This window comes from Euphorbia lathyris, chromosome 3, assembly GCF_963576675.1.
Source record: "Euphorbia lathyris chromosome 3, ddEupLath1.1, whole genome shotgun sequence".
Lineage (NCBI taxonomy): Eukaryota > Viridiplantae > Streptophyta > Magnoliopsida > Malpighiales > Euphorbiaceae > Euphorbia > Euphorbia lathyris.
Window position 1 is genome coordinate 32209286 of NC_088912.1, and position 18955 is coordinate 32228240.

At 35.6% G+C, this 18955-nt stretch overlaps 1 protein-coding gene and 1 long non-coding RNA gene across 4 annotated transcripts in view; one reads left to right on the top strand and one right to left on the bottom strand.

Moving 5' to 3' along the window:
• Nucleotides 1–2784, top strand: part of LOC136222216 (THO complex subunit 4A) — a 2897-nt gene extending 113 nt beyond the window's left edge. Inside the window, exons 1-5 of the mRNA XM_066009769.1 lie at nucleotides 1–198; nucleotides 304–453; nucleotides 1018–1086; nucleotides 1172–1353; nucleotides 2358–2784. The exon at nucleotides 1–198 is cut by the window's left edge and continues 113 nt beyond it. Of these exons, the coding sequence (XP_065865841.1) occupies nucleotides 37–198; nucleotides 304–453; nucleotides 1018–1086; nucleotides 1172–1353; nucleotides 2358–2535 (741 nt within the window). The 5' untranslated portion in view covers nucleotides 1–36 and the 3' untranslated portion in view covers nucleotides 2536–2784. The remainder of the gene's footprint in view (nucleotides 199–303; nucleotides 454–1017; nucleotides 1087–1171; nucleotides 1354–2357) is intronic.
• A 3275-nt stretch (nucleotides 2785–6059) lies between these two features.
• Nucleotides 6060–16464, bottom strand: LOC136222973 (uncharacterized). 3 transcript variants are annotated; one of them, XR_010685771.1, is made up of 9 exons: nucleotides 15602–16464; nucleotides 15361–15480; nucleotides 13974–14607; nucleotides 13734–13853; nucleotides 11407–12944; nucleotides 10591–11214; nucleotides 10063–10457; nucleotides 6932–8228; nucleotides 6060–6712 (listed from the first exon to the last, which is right to left on the bottom strand). It is a non-coding gene; the product is annotated as an uncharacterized lncRNA (long non-coding RNA). The 3 variants fall into 3 exon arrangements; XR_010685770.1 differs by having other exon boundaries at nucleotides 10591–11246; nucleotides 15602–16463; XR_010685772.1 differs by lacking the exon at nucleotides 15361–15480 and having other exon boundaries at nucleotides 10591–11246; nucleotides 15602–16463.
• Between the last annotated feature and the right edge of the window lie 2491 nt (nucleotides 16465–18955).

Sequence of the window (18955 nt, forward strand, 5' to 3'; positions counted from 1 at the left end):
TCTTTCTTTCTCTGTTATTTAAATTTTCGATCGAAAATGTCTAGCGCACTCGATATGTCGCTTGATGATATCATTAAGAACAATAAGAAATCTGGATCTGGTAACTCGAGGGGCAGAGGCCGAGCAACCGGATCTGGACCAACCCGTAGATTCACCAACCGTGGTGCTAATCGAGCAGCTCCGTACACTGCCACTAAAGTATTTTTCTCGAAATTATCTAGTGTTTCAATTTCCATATTTTCCTTATTTCTGTTTTCAACGATCTGATTCGTTTTTGTTTCAAATCAATTGTTGTTTTCTCAGGCACCTGAAACAGCATGGCAGCACGATATGTTCGCGGATCAAGGTATGGGATTCCAGGGACAAGCGGCGGGTCGGGCTTCTGCTATTGAGACCGGGACAAAACTTTACATATCTAATCTAGATTATGGTGTCTCAAACGAGGATATTAAGGTATATATTTTTTTTTTGTAACTTACCTACTGGATATTAAGTTAAACTTTTTTTTCCGGTAACTGGATATTAAGGTACTTAATTTTCCTAGTCGGACTAGTATTTGTATACGTCTTATTTTGATTACTTTTCTGAGCTGATTGGTCTATTCATTGTCGTTTCAACAGGAACAGGATTCTAATTTATCAACTTGGTTGTTTTTTAAATGCTTGACTAAATCATGTGTTGCTTAATCAAATAATTTCTGATTATGCTTGTTCATGCATAAATACGATGTGAGTTTGGTTGTGTGATGTATTTGAAGCCCGATTCAAGTATCGTTAGTTTATGGTCTTTAATTTATTAGGCATGTTGATTCTAACCTGTATTCGATTCTGGTTAAGTAGACAATTTTCGTCTATTCATGTTTTACATATGTATTTGAGATTTTTTTTGCCAATATGATTATGGTGCTTCTCCTATCTTCAGTTAATTATATTTTTCTCTCTTTTAGCGTTTTCACATCACAATTAATACCTCAAAATTTGAATGTTCCTTGGCTAATGATATTTAATCAATGTTCAGGAATTGTTCTCTGAAGTTGGAGATTTGAAGCGGTACTCAATCCATTATGATAGGAGCGGGAGATCGAAGGTATCTAACTCAAGTTTGGCATAAACACATCCTTCTGATGAATACTTTCTGTCCTGCTGTAGTTTAGAAAACCTCTTTTTCTTAGGGAACGGCAGAAGTTGTTTTCTCACGAAGAACAGATGGATTGGCTGCGGTGAAGAGATATAACAACGTTCAGCTTGATGGAAAACCAATGAAGATAGAGATTGTGGGAACAAATATAGCTACTGCTGCTGCACCTGCAACAACTAATGGCGGCTTTGGCAACTCAAATGGAATTCTGAGAGGGTATGCACCAACTTCCTTTTGTTCCTATGTCTCAATTCTGAACTGTAATCTCCAGTTTGAAATACTTCCATGTTTGTGCCTTTCATGTGCACTTATCTAACAAACAAGGTTTAGATGTTGTGCTTTGAAAATAGCATGTATTTCTAACAAAAGATGTCTCCATATTCATTATCTTGAAAAGGATATGACTGTTGCACATTAATGGTCTATATGCAGTGTAACATCTTACATGAAATGGTATTCATGTTAATATATGTATTGAAAGGGATCCATGAAGTAAAAATTGGTAATATGGATGTATAGCTGTGTTTATGTATGCCCTTGGAATACTTTTTTATTGCATTAGTTTAAAGTAATGAGCATTGAGCATTCACTTTGCATGCTGACAGGTATTGTCTTAGCTCTATGTTGCTGTTTCACTGAATTGAATACCGAAAAAAGATAGTCGTAAAGGTTATAGAAAATTAAAATGTGGGAAGAAACGTGTAATTGATAAAATTATAATAGTATCTGTTAATTATGAGATTATAGGGATGCATTTGTAATTCTTTTACATAGAAAATGAAAAGTAATATTGTATACAAGTTTCATAAGAGGGAAATACTGTTTTTTTCCCCCGCATGATGAAAGCTTGAAGAAGGTTATAGCAGCTAGGAATTAATTGGTGATGTGATCCACTCATAATTAACTAATTAAGAGAGGTAAATGTGAGAAACAAAAAAAAAAGAGAGGTAAATGTGCATGTCCAATATTGAAAATGCTTTTTATTCCAAGATTTTCACTTTCTGTATATCTTTTAAACTTGACACAAAAACAAAGTACAAATTTATGTTTTTGAAATGTGGAAACTAATCAAATCAAACTTCTGTGCTACATAGCTCTTGTTCATTGGGTGGCACATAGAGAATTAAAGATGTAGCAATATCTTTCATTAAAAAAAATTGTACCATACTCTGTGTGATTGTTGTATGTATAAATATAAATATGTTTTAATTTTTTTATAGGGGACAAGGAAGAGGTGGCCCAATCGGGAGGCCACGTGGTGGCAATGGGGGAGGCCGAGGATTTGGAAGGGGTCGCGGTGGTGCTGGGCGTGGAAGAGGCCGTGGTGAAAAAGTATCTGCAGAAGATCTTGATGCTGATCTAGAGAAGTATCATTCAGAATCAATGCAGATAAATTGAAGGCATTTCTTTTGTTTTGTTGGCTGATCTTTGAAGTTTTCGTATGTGGCTTTTTATCTGCTTGATGATGAAAAATCTCAACTATATTTTGTAACTTATTGAGTCCGACCTCTTAGGAATTAAGAACACTTAGAGAGACTGTTAGAATCCATATCTGGAGATTGGGCTTTTATTATTAAATGTTCCTTGGATATTAAGTTATATGGGTTGATAGACAGCTGTCGGTATGCAAGTGAGCTTTCGATTTCACCTTGGTTATAGCATCTTATGTCCCTTCTGCTTACTCTGGAAGTTGGAGTAGGGAGATCAAGTCTTTTTAATCATGTACTCTTATACAACAAATTGCTGTCTACATTGGGAGGAGGATCCAGGCTGAAACAGAAATTCCTCAAAGTTCATGTTCTTTGACTTGCTGCTTCATCATAAAAACAGAGGTATCCTCCGAGGTAGCTTCCTATATATTTATTCGATAACCTAGTGAATTTTTTCGAAAGTAGAAGAACTGTCAAGAGCTTGTCCTTGTATTACATATAGTTCATTTGCTGACTGAGTTCTCAGCTATGCAAGTTACATCTCTTTTTATACTCTGTCCAGGGAAACATAAGTTCCCCTGACTTATTACATATGGATCCTGATGTAGCATATTATAAGTGGAATCTCTCTGCTTCAATCAACCTGATAATGTCAAAAATACAAGTGAAGATGTATGTTCGTTTTCAAGTGGTTAGAGCTCGAGCTCGCCCCTTGCCAATCTGCTCAGGTTTTGAAATCTCCACTGATTATCTGTGGAAAAGTTGTTATTGAACCTCCTCTGTTGATGGTTCCAGAGTGTCTTTAGTTGGCAGCTAAAGGAAATTTGAAATATCTATGCAAGGAATTGCAGCTAATATGCTTTTTCACAGGCTGAATGATGTCAAATAAGATAAGATAATTGAGCCTAATCATTGTTGTAGAATTGGTTCTGTTATTGTGAAGGCAGCTCAATGGTTTTTACCTTGTAAGGACTTGAATCAGTCATTTTCTGGCTGATACTTGTTATTTCAAGTCTGATATCAAATAGGGGTATGTGCTACTGTCTCTGTCTTACCTTGCTAGTCTTAGCTTGCTAGTGCTTCTGTTTTCCAGTCTACCATTCTGTGCTTGTGCTCATTCCAAAGCAGTTATGTTTGTATTCTCTAGTTCATGCACAAGTTTCTGATATATTCAACCAATATTGTACTATCATGAAGTTTACCGTTGTGGTGATTGACAATGCAGCTCCGTTTTTGCTTCTTTGCAGTAAAATATTTGCTTTTTATATTTGGTGCAGATTATTTTATCCATAGCAGTCCGAATCATTTATTTTATGAATTTAGTTCAGCTCTAGTTACACATCAATTTGATGATTATTATAGGTTTAATAAATAATTTCGCCTTTAAACATGTTTATTCACGTCGAGCTTTGTAAAGGACTTATTCTACAACTTCCTTCAGCTTCTTCATGGCAATCACATTTATGGTTCTTTCCACTTTGACCCAATGCCTCCACGGATTTTGAGCCTTCAATATTCTTTTTTATTCCCAATCCCACTATATTCAACGCGAGTCGATGGGCGCAAATGAAATACCTCCACGGATTTTGAGCCTTCAATATTCAATTCCATTATATTCAACGCCAGTCAATGGGTGCAAATGAAAAGGACTCCGGTTTCAATTGTGTAATATTAATCGATGAAGATCTAAGTGTATATATTTAGGGAAAATTATACAAAATTGAGTCAAATGGAAGAGTCATTTACATTATTCAAACTACTACATATCTAGACTGTTTTTGTGTGACTTTTCCATAATATCACTAACCTTTCCTCTTCTCCTTTACACGAACGGTCTCTTCCTTAAGCACCCTTAACCTTTCCCCTTCCCAGACCTTTGATCTTCCTTTCTTCCTTTATATTTCGTGAAATCTATACCATTTCTCTTCATCGCCGTGTCTTTCTCTTTTTTCTCTTTTTATCTTCCTATTGCTGGAAAACGACGCAATTGTTCTTCATGTTCATGTTTCTGCTCGTCTCTTGGTTCCTTTCTTCTTGTGCGGTTCAAAGCAATCATTATTCTATGTTGTTTTCATCGTTTTTTCCAGTTTATCATATGGTTATTGTCGAAAAATGTAAGTATCTACTGTTTTCTCTGCGTTTTTTCTAGAAATTCACTTAGCGTATTCCGTTTTTGCGAATGTATGCAAGGAAAAAGAGCCTGAAAGAGGATGAATTTACTTAGTGCACAACGCGAAGTCTGTGAGGGCAAAGTTCATGATTTTTCCCTCGTAGACTTCGTGAAATCATCGATTCACGAAGTAAATTCATCTTCTTTCTTGCACATTTATATTCGCATACTTCACGAATCATCGCTTCGTGAAGCCAAAATCTTCTTTTTTCCTGCCTAACACGATTAATTTTTTCTGAAGGTGGTTGAATACATAACATACCGCACGAAGGCGGTGTAATGAAGTGTAGAGGGGATGACTTTCCTTCTGATACATGGAGAAATTCCCATCTAGATTGGTCACATTTACTCTGAAATGGTTTGTTAGGAGTTTATTGTGACAATCTTGTTGTAAATTTTGATAATGTTATGATTTTATTATTGTTATTGTGGCAATCTTCTTGTAAATTTTGATAATGTTATGATTTTAATGTTAGAATTCCTTGTTGTTTGACATTTTTTATTATACACAACTTACCGAATTTTGTAAAAAAACACATCCAAATTTCGCATATGCTAATTAAAATCAACTAAACCAAACATTAGTTTCGTAGACTTCGCATATCGCGAAATATGTGAAGTCAGACGGGAGGGAGACGGCCGCGCCGTAAAATTACGAACATATTAAGGGTACTATGGGAAAGTCACACAAAAACAGTCTAAATACATAATAGGTTGCGTTAAAAATGTAATTGAATCTCCTATTTGACCCAATTTTGAATTTTGTAATTTTGTGACATAAGGATGTCAAGAAATTGCTAAAAATGAAAACAAATAAAGGAGAATGGAATTCATTGAAAATGTACTTGACATTATGTGTATATTGTATTCTTCTAGAGGCACTTTTGGGTTGGTTGGTCTCCCATTGGCAGTGAATTTGACTTTCTATCTGGAAGGAAAGTACATCATAATCTAATTTCTTATCAAACTGATTTGAAAAGTTTTTCTACCAAGTGTCAAACATTATTCAATAGTAATGGTAAACTGAAAAATTAGGAGGGTTGAAGTAATAAATATAGCGTAAAGGCATATTTGATAGGTCCATTACAAAGATTAGGGTGCTAAACCATAAAAGTTAAAGCAGTTTAGCATTATGCCAACTTATTTTGTTATACTGATACAAGCAAGTCTAACATCAAAAACTTCATGCCAAGAATCAACGAACCACTATCTAAAAACCACCAAGAAGAAATTTCTTAAAGAAACATTTCACGCTTCAGCTAGATTTCTATAAGAACGAGCATGATACATTCCTCATTCAAACAATTTATTAAAATTGAATATGCAAAAGAGGAAGATCAACTTCCAAAATGATATTAAGCAACAACATTGGAACAACAAAAACGACCTCATTTTCAGAACCAAATGAGAAAAAGTTGCTCTTTATGAAAACAACAAAAACAAAAAGATATTAGAACCCCAGAAAACGAAATCAGAACCCAAAGATAACAAACAAAAACACTCCATGATTTCCAGTGACAAGTGAGAATTTATGAAGCAGTCCTAAAGCACTAGTAAAATCTAGTTCTGCACCTTCTTTGGGTAAATTACACTCATGGCTCTTCAACTTTTTCTTACTTTCTTTATGGCCTCTGAACTTCAAACCCGTACATAAAAGTTGTGAACTTTGCTCTTCAATTGGCTTCTCCAAGAATAAAATCTTATTCTCAACACTTTGTATCCGATCCTGCACCACCATTTCTGCACTGCTGGGAATATGATTCCTGCATCAAACTCAAAACAAATTCTGCTGGGTTTGGAGACAACTTAAGAGCAACTAACACTTCATTTTGCACCAAATCGTGATCGCCCTCATCACTCATTAGAATCAATGGACAAGTATTTTCATCAATGCTAGTACGAGACTGGGACTTCGCTGTTGCAGAATTTTCTGGTCCACGTGCTTGGAGACGAGACTTTTGCTCAACTGTCACATCTGGGGAAAATAATATTGCTTAATAAACCATAGAATACAAATACACATCAAATAGAAATAGATTACTAACAGAAAAGATAGCATATAGAAGCAACAAAATCTTTTCGCCATTCATATGGAAACTTAGTGTATAACTAAATATTTAAATCACCATAAATAGTCTGCATATTCAAGGGACTGTTGCATGAATTTAGGAATCATGAGAGAAAAAGAACTTACGAGGTTCAAGTGCCTGCATATTCTGATAAATAGCATCAATTGGCTATTTCTTCAGTTCAAACTCCTTGAGACGTGCTTCAAACTGTTTCTCTTTCATTTCAAGTTTGGTTGAGCGTTCTTCTAAAATTGCTTTAAGTGCAAGGATATTTTCACTCTTGAATAATTCTGTGTTGTATCAAATTCCTTCCTTTTCAAATCAAGATCATTCTGACACCGGTCAACCTAGTGTTCAATTGCACACCGTTTTCTCACTTTTGAATCAAGTTCAGTAGAGTAATCTTTAATTAATCCCTGCAACATGTCCAACTGTTTATGCTTCACCTCAAGCTCACTGTTGCAATCACTAATCAAACTGTTTACCATAGCCAAATCCTTACGTTTCAGCTCAAGTTCTTTACAATTTGTAAAACAATTTTTCACCTTTTCTACTTCGTGTTCTCTCACTTCAAGCTCTTTCCGCACTAATTCTAGCTGCTCAGTTTTCACAGAAAAGTCCTGGCAGCACTTCTCAATCTTTTCTTTCACTGTAATAAATTTGATATCTTCTAATTGGAGGTCCCTTTTGTGTTCTTCTATCGACTTAGCAATTGTAGCGAGTTGCTTCTTCTTAGTGCCGGGCTCCTTTACTATCAGCTCAATTTCAATATTCAAATTTTTAAAAGAATTTTTCACATTTTCAACTTCTTTTCTTTCACTTGAAGCTCGTTGACTTTTGCACAAACTTCATTTGATCATTTTGTACAGAAAGATTCTTGCAATACTCTTCAAGCTTCATTTTTACCAAATCCAATTTCGCCTTGTCTGATTTGAACTCTTCATTTTGTTCTTCTATTGACTTCTCAATTGTATCCAATTATTTCTTCAAAGTAAGCTCCTTATTACACTGTTCATGGTCTTTTAGCACCATTCCAGTTCCCCCTTTTCGTTCTAGCATCTCATTGCAATCCTCAACCTCTTTTTGAGCCAGATTCAATTGTTTTTCTTTTGAAGTAAACTCCAAAGACAAGTCCTGAAACGACTTTATAAGCACAGAAACATGTTTGTTTTCCAATTGAAGAACATCAAGTTCAACTTCTTTATCCCGTTGTTCGAGCACTCGGGTGGCTTTTCTGCTATCTTTTTGGGTTTGTAGTCAAGTTCTTGTCCATGCTTCAGCAAAGAAAACTTGGCTAACTCAAGTTGATCCTCTACATCTCCATTGGTGAGTTAATGACAGCATTGAAGAAGCTTCTCCATGCATTTGATCAAACTTGACCTGTTTTATATGATCAGCTAATTTCTCCATTGGAGCAAAAACCTATTGAACAAAAAGCAACAACCACTCAATAAATCTATAACAATGCATTAAAGTAAAATAAAGGTCTGTGTGGCTTACAAAATTAGTGCTCGAAATGAAATACTCTGTCAAAAACCAAGAATATTGGAACACAATTGAACATGAGAATACTAAATATTATTGAAAATTTCCTAACATATTGTAGTGAATAAAGCATTCAGTTTATTCCTTAAACCATAATAAAATGGTGATCATTTGAAGTTGAAAGAGAATTATGCTTGTTTCATGAGACATCAAAAAGGTGAATTTTTGCCTATATTCATGGGATAGAGAGAGTATAAAGCTATTTTGCATGGAAATTTTTAATTTTGAAGCTTTTACGTTTTTGTATCCACTCCGGAAACCGAGATTACTGGAAACTTGTATGAAACATTTACACTCACCTTTTCCTAATTTTTTTTTAAAAAAACTGAAGACTTTACTAGGATGTATTATGTTTTCAAATGTGTATCAATGTTGATCACCTATTCAATAAATCCTTAATATTTTCTAGATCATTTTCTAGGAGTTCTCAAAAAGAAAAATCTCCTTCTTGCTTTTACAATGCGATTTGTATCTAATATGTAAAAACAATTAAACATGTATTCCTATAGTTTTCAGAATTTATAGATATACCCATATAGTTTTTATTATTTACGTGTTTCCCTATATTATTTTACAAATACTGATTTTCATTTCGACATGTGACATAGGTATTAAGGATCATCAGTGAACCCTAGTAATTCTCTAATAGAGCTTTGATCAGGAGCTAAACTACAATTTGTTTCAGCTGGCTTTAAGAAAACACTTAGTTCTTCATCTTTGGCTTTGCCCTGCCTGCAAACCAAGTCAGAATCAAGAGCATGTGTTCATGTTAATAAAGACAATTCGATTAGCGATGAGGGGAGTGCTATATGTTCCATGCAGTTTTGAATGATGAATTCCAGTGAGAATTTATGAAGCAGTCCAAAAGCACTACTAAATCTAATATGTGCAACTTCCTTTGGGTAAATTACACCTGTGGCTCTTCAACTTTTCCTTACTTTCTTCATGGCCTTTCAACTCTTAAAGCAAACATAGAAGTTTGTGAACTTGCTCTTTATTAACCTAGAAGTCTATTAACCTTTCACGCCTCCAATAGCAGGTAATTCTCCGTTGTAGAGCTAATGGAAATGACCTTCTAAGCAACTTAATTCTTGAACTATTTGGTTTTGACATCATTTAGGTGGTGTTTGGTTAGGAAAGATAAATTGAGTATTTAGAGATAGAGAGAAAAGCTACAAAAATCATGCTTTGAAAAATAAAAAACAATGATTTTCCATATGTTGTTCTAGATAACTTTCATTCTTGGATTTTCCATTTTGAGGTCATCAGTTATTTTAGGATCGTTTAATTTCATAAGGGACTTTTATGTTAGTAAAGGGAAAAGTTCAAGGTCTTTTATTGCCGGTTTTGAAGTTGAGGCATCATAAAGAAAGGAAAAAATTGAGGGGCAGTGCGTGTAATTTACGCAGCTTCCTTTCAATAAGCATCTCTGTAATCTATGTATTATATATAAGGCAACTTGCTTTTACTCATCTACCAAATTCTCTCCACAAGTTCAACTGTGAAACAGACTATCAAAGGAAAAAGATGCACCAGATAAAATCAAACCAAATTATAAATTTTAAGTACTAACCAAGAGATGCATCTTGCAAAAATGTTACCAGAGCTATAAACTATTTGAGGAGAAAATTTTAACCAATTAAAATTGAATCTTAGTAGTGGATATAGACTTGTATTAAAAGGTAGAGAAGTGAATAGTTAGAAAAAATACCAGCAATTTTATCTGTCAATCCTATGATTCATTGCCATGATGATCCAGCAAAGTTGAACCTATCAACTGAGTTACCTATCCTAGGACGTTTATTGTCACCTCCAAGTTGCATTCGTTCCCTAGAATTTTGGTTGTGCAGCTGCTGTTGAATGAGAGAAGCAGGAGATGTCTGATCTTTGGAGCTAGAAACCTCAACAATCCGATAGTATCCACTCTGCTGCGGCGGTTGAGGAGGAACATCTGCTGGATTGTTTTTGCATTTCCAGCTTAAGAATGCAGCGGTCCAGAATGCGGCGAGCAGTGTACTGTGCATTATATCTGAATCCCAGCATGTAATCCGATATGCATTGTAGTATGGTTTTAACAGCAATTAGTTCTTCCTCTATGGCTTTCCCCTACAAACAAATTCCAAATTTCACATTACGTTCTCCATTCTAGTTAAGAGCATGTGTTCATTTTCTTATTGACACGCATATGTGAAGCAGCCCAAAAGCACTACTAAATCTAGCTGCATCAGAGAGTACTTACTTGCTTTCACTCGCCTTGCAATTTGTCGACAAGTTAAACCACGGAATGAACGATCAGTAAAAAAAGAGTACTCAGAAAGAATACCGGGAATCTTATCTGTGAAAAATAGGAGTCGACATATATCAGGAGCATGTCCCTGATCAGAAACAACCAAAAGAAGTCTTAAGATCTCCTTCCCTCCAAAAAAAACACACCAGTCTATATGCAGCCAAAAACGGTAGAAAAGACCAAACTTCCATGATTTCTCAGTTCATAAACTTAAATTTGCTTTCCAGGAAACTGCAAGCTTTACAGCTTTGGTTTGCACTACAGGACTTATTGTTGGTGAGACTTCAATTAGCTTCTCCAATAATAAAATCTTATTCTCAACACTTGTATCCGATCCTGCACCACAATTTCTGCACTGCTGGGAATATGATTCCTGCATCAAACTCAAAACAAATTCTGCTGGGTTTGGAGACAACTTAAGAGCAGCTAACACTTCATTTTGCACCAAATAGCGATCGCCCTTATCACTCGATAGAATCAATGGACAAGTATTTTCATCAATGCTAGTACTAGACTGAGACTTCGCAAGTGCAGAATTTTCTGGTCCACGTGCTTGGAGACGAGACTTTTGCTCAACTGTCACATGTGGGGGAAAATAATATTGCCCACTAAACCACAGAATACAAATACACATCAAATAGAAATAGATTACTACAGAAAAGATAGCATATAGAAGCAACAAAATCTTTTCACCATTCATATGGAAACTTAGTGTACAACTAAATATTTAGAATCACCAAAAATCGTGTGAATATTCAGGGGACTTACGAGGTTCAAGTGCTTCAAACTGAGAGTTGTTCTTCCTCTGGATGTGCTTATAAAGTGGATTCAAATGAGAGTCAATCCAATGTCCATCACATTTTCAGTCAATCCAAAATGAACATGTTTCTGTGCTTATAAAGTAGATTTAGGACTTGTATTTGGAGTTCACTTCAAAAGAAAAGCAATTGAATCTGGCTCGAAAAGAGTTTGAGGATTGCAATGAGATGATTAGAACGAAAAGGGGGAACTGGATTGGTGCTAAAAGACCATGAAGAGTGTAATAAGGAGCTTACTTTGAAGAAGAAACAATTGGATACAATTGAGATGTTAATAGAAGAACAAAATGAAGAGCTCAAATTAGACAAGGCGAAATTGGATTTGTTAAAAATGAAGCTTGAAGAGTGTTGCAAAAATCTTTCTATAAAAAATGATCAAATGAAGTTTGTGCAAAAGTCACTTCAAGTACGCTGTAACGAGCTTCAAGTGAAAGAAAATAAGTTGAAAATGTGAAAATTTCTTTTAAAAATTTGAATATTGAAATTGAGCTGGTAGTAAAGGAGCCCGGCACTAAGAAGAAGCAACTCGCTACAATTGCTAAGTCGATAGAAGAACACAAAAGGGACCTCCAATTAGAAGATATCAAATTTATTACAGTGAAAGAAAAGATTGAGAAGTGCTGCCAGCAGCTAGAATTACTGCGGAAAGAGCTTGAAGTTAGAGAACACGAAGTAGAAAAGGTGAAAAATTGTTTTACAAATTGTAAAGAAGAACTTGAGCTGAAACGTAAGGAGTTGGCTATGGTAAACAATTTGATTAGTGATTGCAATACTGAGCTTGAGGTGAAGCATAGACATTTGGACACGTTGCATGGATTAATTAAAGATTACTCTACTGAACTTGATTCAAAAGTGAGAAAACGGTGTGCAATTGAACACTAGGTTGACCGGTGTCAGAATGATCTTGATTTGAAAAAGAAGGAATTTGATACAACACAAAGAATTATTCAAGAGTGAAAATATCCTTGCACTTAAAGTAATTTTAGAAGAACGCACAACCAAACTTGAAATGAAAGAGAAACAGTTTGAAGCACGTCTCAAGGAGTTTGAACTGAAGAAATAGCCAATTGATTTGAAATAGAGAACACTCACCGGAGTCCAAGAAAAGATTGAGAAGAGGAAACATCTTGATTCAATTGCTTTTCTTTTGAAGTAAACTCCAAAGACAAGTCCTGAATCCATTTATAAGCACAGAAACATGTTTATTTTTCGATTGAAAACCATCAAGCCTTGCTTCTACCTCATTCGACTTAAGTTCAGCTTCTTTCTCCCGTTGTTCGAGCACTCGGGTGGCTTATGCTATCTTTTTGGCTTTGAAGTCAAGTTCTTGTCCATGCTTCAGCAAAGAAAACTTGGCTAACTCAAGTTGATCCCTACATCTTTCCATTGGTGAGTTAATGAGAGAATGGAAGATGCTTTTCCATGCATTTGATCAAACGACTTCCATATGCTTGCTTTAACTCAACCTTTCTCCATTGGAGCAAAAATCTATTGAACAAAAAGCAACAACCACTCAATAAATCTATAATGATGCATTATAGTAAAATAAAGCTTAGAAAATTAATGCTCCAAATGAAACACTCTCTCCTAACCAAGAATATTGGCACACATGATTATGATTTCACATTGAACATGAGAATATTAAATATTACTGATATTTTCCTAATAGACCATCAGTTAATGAATAGAGCATTCAATTCCACACTGAACATGAGAATTTTAAATGGTGATTATTTCAAGTTGAAAGAGAGTTATGCTCCGTCTAAAAGGTGAATTTTTGCCTCTATCCATGGGAGGGATGGAGAGAATATAAAAAGACTGTGTTTACTAGGATGTATTGTGCTTTCAAATGTGTATCAATGTTGATCAGTTATTCAACAAATCCTTAATATTTTTTTCTAATCACTTTCTAGGAGTTCTCAAGCTAGTCTAGTTCTCACCTATTCAAAACCTATCTTTTCGGGTTACTGATTGGGTAAAGAGAATAGGTTGCCAATCAGATAAAGGGAATTACATTTCAAGATGATCCACAACCTTAACGGTCTTACTAGCCTATGTAGCCTACTTTTTAGTTTGGATTTGGCTCCGGTCACACATTTGGACTTTTTCTGCAGACAATCCAGGAATAATTAAGCAGTCTTTGAAGAAGCTAAACTAAAGCCTCGTAAGCTAGAAAGTAGACACAGATAACGTAAAGACTGAACTAGAAAGTACACTTTTACTAGACTGAACTAGACACAAACAATGTAAATACTAAATTCTCAACAAAGGCTTTACCTAGGACGAAGGATGGCGGTCCCAATAAGTGTGTTCCGATCAACATCTTGACGATCTTAGTAGCCTTTATTCATTCCCATAAGAACATGGGGTTTTTTCGGCCTAGCATAGCCTTTCCCGCTGGAATAGAGTAGGATGTTAGGGAGAAATTGGACAAAGCAAACTTTTGTTCAAATGGGATTGATGCCAAGAATAAAGAAATGATTTTATCAAAGATTTGAGAAAACTTGTTGAACTGACCTGAGAATCCTAGCCGCTATCAACCTGCTTGCTAACTCCAATCTTGCTTTGACCAAGCCACTCAATTTTTTAGGCCGGTGTATTGTACTCTTCTGTGGTAACAAAACCCTCTTCCCCCACCGCCGACTATTCCACCTGACGGCTACGACCAACCACCCCCTATCCAAGCTCCTCCTCCACGTTCCTACAGAGACGCAGCGGACGACGAACCGATGCTCGAACAGCCCAGAGTTCCTGTCGATCTCCGTGAATCCGGTTTGGGTAAAATAGAATTTGTAGACGGAAACCCCCTGTTTCCGAGCATCACCATAGCAACTGAGTTGGTTGAAGAATGGTCTGAGGCCTGAACAAATTCACTGATTGTGAATATTCAAGCCTTTACCTCATTCGACTTAAGTTCAACTTCTTTCTCCAGTTGTTCGAGCACTCGGGTGGCTTCTGCTATCTTTTTGGCTTTGTAGTCAAGTTCTTGTCCATGTTTCAGCAAAGAAAACTTGGCTAACTCAAGTTGACCCCTACATCTTTCCATTGGTGAGTTAATGAGAGAATGGAAGATGCTTCTCCATGCACTTGATCAAACGACTTCCATATGCTTTCTTGCTTTAACTCAACCTTTCTCCATTGGGGCAAAAATCTATTGAACAAAAAGCAACAACCACTCAATAAATCTATAATAATGCATTATAGCAAAATAAAGGTCTGTATCGCATACAAAATTAATGCTCCAAATGAAATACTCTCTCCAAATGATTTCACATTGAACATGAGAATATTAAATATTACTGATATTTTCCTAATAGACCATCAGTTAATTAATAGAGCATTCAATTCCACACTGAACATGAGAATTTTTAAATGGTGATTATTTGTAGTTGAAAGAGAGTTATGCTCCGTCTAAAAGGTGAATTTTTGCCTCTATCCATGGGATGGATGGAGAGAATACAAAAAGACTGTGTTTACTAGGATGATTGTGTTTTCAAATGTGTATCAATGTTGATCAGTTATTCAATAAATCCTCAATATTTTTTTCTAGATCATTTTCTAGGAGTTCTCAAGCTAGTCTAGTTCTTACCTATTCAAAAACTATCTTTTCGGGTTACTGATTGGGTAAAGAAAATAGGTTGCCAATCAGATAAAGGGTATTACATTTCAAGATGATCCACAACCTTAACAGTCTTACTAGCCTATGTAGCCTATTTTTAGTTTGGATTTGACTCCGGTCACACATTTGGACTTTTTCTGCAGACAATCCAGGAATAATTAAGCAGTCTTTGAAGAAGCTAAACTAAAGCCTTGTAAGCTAGAAAGTAGACACAGAAAGTAAACTTTTACTAGACTGAACTAGACACGAACAATGTAAATACTAAATTCTCAACAAAGGCTTTACCTAGGACGAAGGATGGTGGTCCCAATGAGTGTGTTCCGATCAACATCTTGACGATCTTAGTAGCCTTTATTCATTCCCATAAGAACATGGGGTTTTTTCGGCCTAGCATAGCCTTTCCCGCTGGAATAGAGTAGGATGTTAGGGAGAAATTGGACAAAGCAAACTTTTTGTTCAAATGGGATTGATGCCAAGAATAAAGAAATGATTTTATCAAAGGTTTGAGAAAACGTGTTGAACTGACCTGAGAATCCTAGCCGCTATCGACCTGCTTGCTAACTCCAATCTTGCTTTGACCAAGCCACTCAATTTTTTACGCCGTATGTATTGTAACAAAACCCTGTTCCCCCACCGCCGTCTATTCCACCCGACGGCTACGACCAGCCGCCCCCTATCCAAGCTCCTCCTCCACGTTCCTACAGAGACGCAGCGGCCAACGAACCGATGCACGAACAGCCCAGAGTTCCTGTCGATCTCCGTGAATCCGGTTTGGGTAAAATAGAATTTGTAGACGGAAACCCCCTATTCCCGAGCATCACCATAGCAACTGAGTTGGTTGAAGAGTGGTCTGAGGCCTGGACAAATTCACTGATTGTGAAAATTCTTGGGAGAAACGTTGGATTTATTGCTCTCCACAATCGGGCTCTGGAGATTTGGAAGCCGGAAGGAAAAGTTGAATGGATGGAATTGGGACATGGATGGTTGAGGGGTAGTATTTAACGGTTTGTGCTTGGCCGCCGGATTTTGTTCGGTCTGAAAGTCCCTTCGAGTTGATAAGAACACCGCCGTCAAATCAAGGGGCAAATTTCCAAGAGTTGGAATTGAGGCAGATTTGTTGAAACCCTAGTTGCAATATGAAGGGCTTTATATAGCCTGCACATACCAAGGAAGGGTGCTCTCCAACCCTAGTATTTTGCAGGTTCGGTAACAACTCAAGTCACTAATAGTCAGCCCAGTACGTCAGGGAAACATAAGCAGAGCAATGACACTTCAGAACTGAATCAAACCACCGGAGAGTCTACCACGGCGGAGAATGATGAAAGTTGCAATTCGGCCTTAGAGAATGCATCGTATGGAGCGCTGTTAGGATTACAGCTTAACGGATTTACGGTTTAAAAGATAACGAGAAACAAGTCTGATTTTTATTTTTTATTTTGAAGTTTGTTTATGATAATTAGATAATAAATGGATTAATTTATAAAATAAATAAATAATAAAAATAAAATTGATTTTTTTTTATATTTGATTTTTTTTGGAATGTGTTTGCTAATAGAATTAATCTTAAAATATTTGTTTCTAAAATTTTAAACACGGTCCAAACATATAATTTATTTTTGTACTTTTTCCAATTTATTTACACTCTCTTATTGTATTTTGTCCGTTAACTATTGATTAAATAAAACCGCTTTGATCCATTTAAAGATTTAAATATACCCGTTATGTCTCTTCTAGAAACAGCTGACAAGTAATCGATCTTTAAAGTCTGGTATACGAACAACTATTAAGTTGCGGTGTTAGCTGAAGAACGAAACAAGAACGAATTGAAGCGGTAGAGAGAATTCCACTTGGTCAAAATTCCCTATTATACAAATAATGGGTCTAAGAGACAAAATCGGCTAACAATCTGCCCCTTATCCAAATTGGTCTTCCGGTTCTCCAAACGATGATTCCTCCTAGAGGTGGCAAAATGACACACGACCCGATTACACGACACGAACACGATACGGATTTTTAGTGTTAGTGTTGAGCTTAATAGGTAATGGGTCATTTTTGGGTTGACACGAAACTGACACGCTAATTTTTGGGTTGGGTTAGTGTTGATATGTGAACCCGAAAACGACACGAAATGACACGGATATTGAAAATTATTGTTATATTCTCTCATGTTTTTTATGTCACTTTATTAATAAAGATAATAAAATTATAATTATTAATTGCAAATATTAATTTGAATTTCCTAAATTGTTATAAACACATTACATAACCCTCTAACATGATATTATCGAACTTTTCGATAATTATTGTTAGCATACTAATCTAAAAATGATATAAAATGTTTAAAAACAGTACCAAATCTTCTTATATTTTTAAGAGTTATTATTAATATATACGCATAACAAAATTACATGTAACCCGAAAACACGACACGAAATCGACACTAACCCGAATAGGTTAACACGACTTTGACACGAAAGTTTTTGGGTTGGGTTTGGGTTTACTCTTTTTGACACGAACCCGAAATGACACGACACGAACACGACTCGAACACGATAATTGCCAGGTCTAATTCCTCCGGTCAAAATAAGGAACAAGATGTGTAGAAACTCTTCTCAAAAAATCGCGACAACGGTTTGATCTCCGACTAGATGCAATGCATTAGAGTTGGGCGGTTTTTTTTCTTTTTTACCAAAATGTGATGGCCGAATTTTGTTCTTAAAATTGAGTTATTAATGTTTCAATTTATTTATATACATTGTATTCCTAAACCAATTAAACTAATTGGTTTAGGGTTAATTAGTTAATTATGAAATTAATCCAATTATGATCTAATGCTATAAATAAATACCAATACTATCTATTCTATACAATTAATTATGATAGCATTTAATTTAATTATCCCGGTTAAATAAATAATACTAATTAATAAATCGACGTATTAGTTTAATTAATTATTCATCGGATGCAATTTCATTAATTTATAAATAATTAATTACATTCCATAAACTAATTAATCAATTAAATATAGAACACCTAAAACATTAATCAATTAGCTTGATACAAAGTATCAATTAATTAACCACGAATTAATTACCTTGACATTTTAATGTCAATCAATTAATCAATTTAATCTCTCCAATAACCGTTCTATAAATTCTAGATACTATGGCTTTACGGCTATTTTCATTTGATCAGATGCCAGGATAGTCATTGATGCTCTCTATAGAGGCCTCCTCCCTCAGTCCTCTCTACATTTTTTGTACATGGATGCAATTAGTTTAGTTCATGCATTTTATTCATGTATATTTAATTTCATTTATATCAAGGTTAACCATGTAGCTCATGCTTTAGCCAGGTGGGCAAGAAATTTAAGTTCTCCTATTTTTCTTATGGAGGATTGCCCTAACTCAATTTGGCCACGAATTTGTAAGGATGCTGATGGTTCTATTTTTTTTTTTTTTGAAAGAATGAATTAAATTAGATTGAATCGGAAATAAGGACATCGAAAAGGAAAGGTGGTGGACATGCCCACTCACCTTGATCAGATTCTGAACTAACAACTTTCGCCAGGGAGTGAGCTGCTAGGTTCGCTGACCGTCTAACAAAGGAGATTGACACTAGGTTTAAATCTCTAAGAATATCACAACAGTCTCGTAAAGCATCAGAAAAATATGAACGATTAAAGCGCTGGTGATGGATTGCCTGTACTACTTCAAGACAATCAGATTGAATTTCTACTCGAGTGAGGTTCAGAGCTTTGATTCAACTCAATGCCTCCTTAATTGCCACTGCCTCGACCATGGCTGGGTTAATTAAGTTTGGTAGGCCGGCATTACGAGCTAATAAGCAGAGCCCAGTATGGTCACGAATTAGCATACCA